At 40.6% G+C, this 8,046-nt stretch overlaps 1 protein-coding gene across 2 annotated transcripts; it reads left to right on the top strand.

Annotated features, from left to right (window-relative positions):
- The first annotated feature begins 3,018 nt into the window (after positions 1 to 3,018).
- On the top strand, positions 3,019 to 7,238 carry LOC143327802 (uncharacterized). 2 transcript variants are annotated; one of them, XM_076742292.1, is made up of 3 exons: positions 3,019 to 3,293; positions 3,960 to 4,151; positions 4,537 to 7,238. In XM_076742292.1, exons 1-3 carry the CDS (start codon positions 3,113 to 3,115, stop codon positions 5,535 to 5,537), a joined length of 1,374 nt encoding a protein of 457 aa, XP_076598407.1. In that variant the 5' UTR covers positions 3,019 to 3,112; the 3' UTR covers positions 5,538 to 7,238. The 2 variants fall into 2 exon arrangements, with proteins under 2 accessions (XP_076598407.1, XP_076598408.1); XM_076742293.1 differs by lacking the exon at positions 3,960 to 4,151 and having other exon boundaries at positions 3,044 to 3,293; positions 4,537 to 6,110.
- The last annotated feature ends 808 nt before the right edge of the window (positions 7,239 to 8,046 follow it).

Genomic DNA, 8,046 nt, shown 5'->3' with positions numbered 1-8,046 from the left:
TAATAACACAACTTCCGCAAACAAGTTTGAGGAGAAAAACCGTGAAGCTTACTTTGGGGCAGCTTTGCAGCTCAGTTAAATAAGTCATTCGCATTTTTATTTAGGACAAAGTAAAATAATTGTCCGTCTCTTGTTTGATACTGTAAGTTGTTGGAACCCGATAGCAGGTGAATCATCTTGATTGTTTCTACAATCTCTGAAACAAGGAAGACACTCCCACTACTCTGGAGGTGTGTTCAAGTCCAAGGAGATGCAGAGGTGGAAGAAGTACTCTGATATTTTACCAAAGTAAAAGTAGCAGTACAACAGTGTAGACAGTGTCCTGCGTTCAAAATTTTACTGATGAAAACGTACTAATGTATTAGCATAAGGTTATACTTAAAGTACCAAGAGTCAAAGTACTTATTATGCAGAATGGCCCATTTCAGAGTAATGTGTATTATATTATTGGATTATAATTGCTTTAATCTGTACATCACTTTAATGTTGAAGCTCGGGCTACTTTGGATTACTTTGTATACTGCCAGTTCAATTTAATTCACCACTGAGAGAGGCTCTTTTCCTCAAACAGACTCTCTTTATGAATTGAAAACAAGTAAACAAAAGTGTACTAAAGCAAATATTATAACTTAAGCAACACCAGCCAATAATACAGTTAAACAAGCAACAAAAATAAAACAGTCAGTGACAGGCATGGATTAAATAAAGTATTACAGCTTTCCCACTTGCTCTGTAAATAACAGCATAGGTAGTTTTACTTGCGCATACCAGGATTTACAGTGTTAACGTGCATAATATAGGAAGAATTTGACATTGATTTATTAGCTTAATCACTTCTATAGGGCAAGCACATACAATAGCATGGATCAGTGCCACATACCACAGCATGTATTGCCTAAGGTCATCTGTAAAGCCCAACCCTAGATCAGCATGTATAAAATAAATAAATAAATAAAATAAAATAACCCCCACAGAGAACCACTGAACCACATAAAAAAACCACTAATTGCATATGACTGATCCATCTTGAGTATATTGAATATAACTGACAGTTGCAATAATTCAGGGAGACTGCACAGAGCGTCATGTTCATGTCATTGCAGTCCCTCCATTAAGGTTTGGCACAATATTACAGCACATATAGCAAATAAACGGAAATTTTTCAAGCATGGTGACAGAGGAGAAGATGATTTCTGTTCATCAAGAACACGTTCCACAAATTTCTATAACCATTTGACGCCTAACTTCAATCCCAGCTCAGAAGACATTTTTGGTGGGAGTGAATGGGATTACAGACTGAGTAATCAGGAGTTTGTTTAAGCATATTAGAGGCAAACAAATAGAGGACATGGCATTTTTCAAGTTTCATCCATTCATCTTGTTTTTTTGTAGGTATTTAATGCATTTCAGTAAATTGAATTCTTTAATTGGATCCACATTAGCTTCCACTAAAGGGTTACTAGTCTTCCTGAGGTCCACAACAGACAACAAAGAACAATCTACAGTCGCAGTGAAACATAAATCACAGTAGATTTTATGGTATTGTCCATATTGTAGCCTCATGTAAAACACTTACTGAAGCTCTAAATGGGACTGCTTTCTCTGTGTTGTATCTTAAATTATTTGACTCCCTCTAGTGGTGATCAGAAATGTATGCAAATGCCCAGTTACTCACGTTGGAACATTATGGTACATGCCTATGATGCTGCTCCTTTATTTCAGACAGTTTAACATAGTTACACCCATAACATGCCAAAACCAACACAAGACAATAGAACCCACTGATTTCCTGAGACATTTTTGAAACAATGAGTGCAGAATATTAAATGTTATGAGGAACACAGAAAGTAAAAGCAGCCATTCTCAAACTTTCTGTCTGTTTTTACAGACTTGTCATTGTTGTGTGTGCCTGTTTGTACCTGCTGCAGATGGAGGAGCACAGTACCAGGCACAGCTCACATCACGACTGTCCTTTCATCTCCTCTGAGCTCAGCGTGGGACAGATGGTCAAGTGTGTGAACAAGTGAGAGAACTGGCAGCGGCGGGCACAGGTCACGACTCAGGCTCCTCTTAAAAAGGACCTTTTATTAACCAATTAATGTCATTCCTACAGGTTTGTCCACATTGACTTTGTTTTGTGGAAATCGTTGGACAAACATGGTTCGTTATCCGTCGACACTGACAAGAGGAGTGCTGTGAGTAAAGGTTACTATTAGATTATTATTTGTTGCTCTCTATCAGCTGTGATGCTTTCTTTGACCCAGATTTCCCAGTTTCATTTTGGCTGCCCTCCTTAAAAACACATTTCTGCATGGTGAGGTACATGTTTCTGACAAAGAAACAAATACATACAAGCATACTGATGATTTTTGTTGATATGGAAAGGGACCAACTATGCTGTGTATGAGATAAGATTGTTATCATTAAGAACTATGATTGTTATTATTTGCAGTTTGTCCCAGTAAGACGGAAATCTGAATTGTGTCTATCCTAATCAAAGTATAATACTACTGCATCGATCAAGACATTCTGCTGGTTAGAATGTTCATATGCATCAATGCAGACAAAAATGCTTGAATGCCCATTTTCTGACTGAATTCTCTCTACATGTACCACAGATAGTAACTGAAACCTTTTGAAAGAACTTAAAAACTGAAAAATGACTTAGGTTATTTATGCTTTTAGATAAACTGACAATATCTTATTTAGATTAGGAGGTAGGAGAATATTTTTCAACCCATAAATGAATTAATTCTTCAGTTTATCAGAAAAAGCCAAATTCAAAATAATTAAATCTAGAGACACTGGACAGGAAGGAAAATTGTAATGTGAAAATCTTAACATTTGTTTGACAAATGTAGTGTATAAAAAGTAAAATATTTGCCTCTGAATTGTAGTGGTGAAGAAGTCTAAAGCTGCGTGAAATGGAAAACCTCTGCATTCAGATGGCGTCCATCCCGCTGTTGTCCTGCAGGGGGCAGCACAGATCCGCGACAGACGGTAACGCTCTTGCTCTGTGGTTTCTCACTTCCGCAGCTTATAAGCTAGCAGCACAGAAGATTGACTGTTCAAACATCCGCTTCAATCGCATCCATATAAGGGTCATCTTAAAATGTCTCCTCGCCTGCTTCTCAGGGCTTTTGTAAACGAGCGGCTGACAGCTGCCGCTCAGGAGATATTTCAGGTCTTTGAACGAACGATCGAAAAATACGAAGAAGAAGCTTCGAGCTCCGAACAGGAGATTGAACGGCTCAGAGGTCTGCTGCTGGAGTTTGGGTCACAGCAGAAAACAGGTCGGTTTAGTACATATATTTTATTTATTTATTTATTTTTTACCTGTCATGGTCGGACGAAACTGGGATAATTAAGCTTAAGTGCCACCTCGCAGAAGAAGCTTCCGTAAACATGTTTGTTTGTCTGTTTGTTTTCTGTAATAGTTCCTTTAACTCCTTATATGTTTTTTAATTGATGTATTAGTTGTTTTAGAAACCGAATAAAGTTCTAAAAACGATTACAAACTACAACCAGCGTGGATGAGTTTACTGATTCACCAGTTATTGAAATGAAACAAACATAAGACAAGAGTGTTTCTTGATGAACACATAAGACCCGAATTTATATTAAGGATGACACTGATCCCTAAACTCATTAAGAATAAGGAAATTTGACCAAGATATGTACTGAGCAGGACAGATGAAGAATATAAATAATTTCAGATAATTACAGATGCTTTTCATTCCTGTACTGCAGTTACTCATACACTGATACTGGTATATCAATCATACTGAGCTAATATCACCTGAAATGCATCACAGCTTCCATTCTGGGAACAAAGTGGTAAAGCAGCATATTATAAATCTTGATCCCACGTTCACACAATATAACGACAGACGTCTCTGTGAAAAGCCCATTTTGTATCGTACATATATAGTTTTAAATTCTTCACTCTGTTTTTGCAGACTTCTCTCAGTCGTCCATCTGTAAAGAGGAAACTCCCTCTGAGCAGCAGCAGCAGCAGCACTGTGTGCCGGAGTCGAACCTCAGCGTCTGTCAGTGGGACCCGGAGCCTCGACACATTAAAGAGGAACATCATGAACTCTGGGCCAGTCAGCAACAAGGAGGAGAGCCGGCTCAAGAGTCTGAGGATGCTGGTGAGTCGTATCTACCTCAGTCATCTGTCTGGGAGAAGAATGCATGCATGGTCGGAGCAGGAATAGCCAATCAGAGACAAGGATTACCCTGCATATGCCACAATGTTTGTTCTTTAAGAAGGAAAATCTTACATTTTACTGAGCAACATGGTTTTATTTTTAAAAAAGTACAATTTGTATGTGTAAACCCTTCAGTAATCCCTTAAAATGTTTGAAATTGAAACTTCTGTTTATTCTGAGAACAAAGTGGTAAAACAGCGTATCATGAATCTTGATCCCACACGATAATAATCACGTTCACACAATATAACAACAGACGTCTCTGTGAAAAGCCCATTTTGTATAGTACATATACAGTTTTAAATTCTTCACTCTGTTTTTGCAGACTTCTCTCAGTCGTCCATCTGTAAAGAGGAAACTCCCTCTGAGCAGCAGCAGCGCTGTGAGCCGGAGCCGAACCTCAGCATCTGTCAGTGGGACCCAGAGCCTCGACACATTAAAGAAGAAGATCATGAACTCTGGGCCAGTCAGCTACAAGGAGGAGAGCCGGCTCAAGAGTCTGAGGATGCTGGTGAGTCGTATCTACCTCAGTCATCTGTCTGGGAGAAAAATGAGCAGGGGCACACAAAACCGCCTTTGCAACATCAGACTCAAAACAGTGAAAGTGAGGAGCCGTCTCAGGAGCTGGAGGAAGCTAAAACTGTACAGTTCATCCGACCTCTCGCCTCAACTTCACAATCTCTGATCCAAAGTGAAAAGGTCCAAGAAGGAAGGGAAAACAAAAGACCTGCTGCACGATTTACCAACCAAACACAGTCAGACCAAAGTCAGGGCGCCTTCATCGTTTCCACGGAGTTATCTCATCTGAATTCAGTTGCACCTGACTGTCGTTGCCATCTGTGCGATAAATCTTTTTCCTCCAATCACCACTTGATAAATCACGCTTTTCGCATCCACTCAAAGGAAGCACACGTCCTCTGCGCCGTGTGTGGAAAGACCTTTGAATCCACCGAAAGTCTCAGTGTGCACCTCAAATCACACAAGGGCTCAAAATGCTGCCACGTGTGTGGGAAACACTGCAACAGTACGACGGCTCTGACCGAACACATGGCCAGCCACGCCGGGGTCAAACTGCATCGCTGCCACGTCTGTGGAAGAGAGTGCAGCCGGAAAGGAGACTTAAAGATACATATGAGGATTCACACGGGCGAGAAGCCCTTCTGCTGCTCCTACTGTCAGAAAAGCTTCACCCACAGCGGACACCTGAGGAAGCACACGAGAAGCCACACAGGAGAGAGGCTGCACCAGTGTCACCTCTGCGGCAGAAGGTTTCTACAGAGTGCGCACCTGAAGTACCACCTGATGACTCACATTCAGAAATACTGACTTGTTCCTGTGTGTATAAACCCTTTAATAACCCCTTAAAATGTTTGAAATCGAAACTGAAATTGAGTTGAAAACAAATTCTGCAGCTGGTTTTCTTCATAACAAGTCCAGAGTTTCTCTCTGAGCAGTGTGATAAATGCAGGCTCTGCGGAGAACTGTGTGTTCCTCTTTATTGTTCATATGATCTGTGTTCTGGTTGGAACCCGTCACTCAGTAACTAACTAACAGACTTTGTTTTTCTCTGTGTGGAGTAATAACACTGATGCCAACGTCGTGAAAATAAACTCATTTTTCCTTTGAAGTAGCAGACTTTGAATGACGCCTGTGCAGCTTTGTTGGCTTAACTCAGACTTACTGTTAACAGTACAGAGAACAACCTGGAACTTTCTGTTTCACTATGAGTTAATAAAGTTTCATGGAGCAGCTTCTCTCATACAAAAACCTGAACACTGACACACACTGGGTCCTGACTCTATTCCTCGTAATGCTTTATTTAACATTTGACTAAGAAAGTTTCCTGTAGAGCGATGTGGTCATCCGTTTCCTTTTCTTGTCCTTTTAGTCAGAATTCTCTGTGATTTTGTCTCCGTTTCCCAGTAAACAAACACATCTGATTGACTGATACTGGAATATGAAAGATACATTTATTTATGAGGGCAAACATATTTTATTTGTTATCTTATTACAGATAGGGCTTAACAGTATTTGCATGTTGCAGGCGAGGTCACGTGTCCTTGAATGTGACCCTGAAATGATGAAATCCCATCATGCTTTGGGCTTAATTCACGTTTGTATTTAGAGCCCTCGGGTCGGGACTAGATCACCCACAATGCATTTTAGTGCTGACAAAAGCCCACGACTGGGACAAGGATTGTGGTTGTTTCGCAACATGAACTTCTGGGCAGAAACAACCTCATGAATCACTAGAAACAATGCAAACATGTGTCCTGACATTTTACGACTGTGGTCAAACTGACCCCAAACCTTTTTTAGCTCAAATTCCCCAAAGGGCTTCGAATACATGCTATCATGTGAACTTTTATGCTAACCAGTCTCAAAGTATTAGACGCCGACAAAATCTATTCAGCCGAGATTCACTGATGAAAACTTTCCCACTTGTTTACAGATATTTGCCATCTGAGACGTGCGATTAGCCAAAACTCCTCACTTTAACCTCCTGTAGTCAGCATTTATAGGTGCTCTCTAAACAGGTTTTAAATGTCTTATAACTCATTGTACTGTATTTGCTCTAAGGACATTTTAAAGTGTTTATTAACGTACTGTATTTATCAACTTGTCCTATGAGACAAATTTTATTATTACAACTGTGTTATACAATACTGCCATTTATCAGTTTACACAGCGGATCCTCCATTTATGAGCGTCCTCAGGAGCAGTCATAGTCATCGTCAAATACTTTAACACTTTTCTGGTCGAAGAGGAACCAGTAGGTGGCGCTGCAGGAGCCTTTATTTCTCCAGCAGATCACTGAGGGCTCTTCAGAGTCTACAAAAATTCAACTACAGTTTTCCTCATTGTCACTTTTTACTGTTTTTATCACACAACTGTTAAACAGTATCTGTAAGCCAATGACAATGTTATTCTGATGACATTTGCATGTTCAGTTCAAGGGCAGCCAAGCTAAGGTTGTTTCAAATCCGAATCTTTGGAAGAAACGACCCCTGCGAGGGTTTAAACCACAGGCTCTGGATTTTTCATGTTGTTTGAACTGATATTTACAGCCGCAAAATTTACATCCACGCGGTCACCAGGTTTTGAGCCATTCATCCATGACTTTTTGGTCTAATCGGGGGACCATGAAGCTCAGCTTGGACCGCTCCCAGGTGGCCTGAAAATCTCACACAGAACAGGAGCTCATTCAGGAATCCACCGTGTTTGGGAAGCTGCTTCAGGCGATCCAGATTTTAGCTTGTAAAGCCAAAGAGGTAATCAGGCCCCAGTGACCCCCAAGACTCAAAACCAACTACTCTAATCTGGTTATGTAATTCCCCCCCCCCCCCCAAAAAAAAAAAAAAAAAAAGACACTGGATCACCAGCAAACTCCCCTTGGGAACTGTTTCCCACATGTCTCAACTTAATGGAGATTCAATCACTCAGATCTACAACCTGATCTGTTCAAAGGCGAAATCAAAGACCACGCTGGCTGTTAGTTCGCTGTACTGATTATTCTTCTGCATGGACTCGCAGCAGCATTTGACCCAGACTATGGCTACTTGAGAAAATTGTCCGATACTTTTCTAAAAGGCCAAGAGGTTAATCTTCTGTGAAACTAAATTATGTGAAACTTACTCAAGGGGACTGGGGGGATTTTCTGTATGTGGGTCAGGCTGTGTCCCATGGATTAACACAGAAGAAGAGGGGTTATGTGTGTGTGTATGTGTGTGTGAAAAGTCACTTTTTGCGCAAGCTGTTACGCAGAATTTCGCTGGCACTCAGCAATCACCAGGAATTCCACTGCACCTTGGTTGCATAACTGGGTCATTGAGTT

The sequence above is a fragment of the Chaetodon auriga genome, chromosome 11 (genome assembly GCF_051107435.1).
Source record: "Chaetodon auriga isolate fChaAug3 chromosome 11, fChaAug3.hap1, whole genome shotgun sequence".
In the NCBI taxonomy this organism is placed as follows: Eukaryota; Metazoa; Chordata; class Actinopteri; order Chaetodontiformes; family Chaetodontidae; genus Chaetodon; species Chaetodon auriga.
Note: the sequence above shows the minus strand (reverse complement) of the source record. Positions and strands in the feature narration are given on the sequence as shown.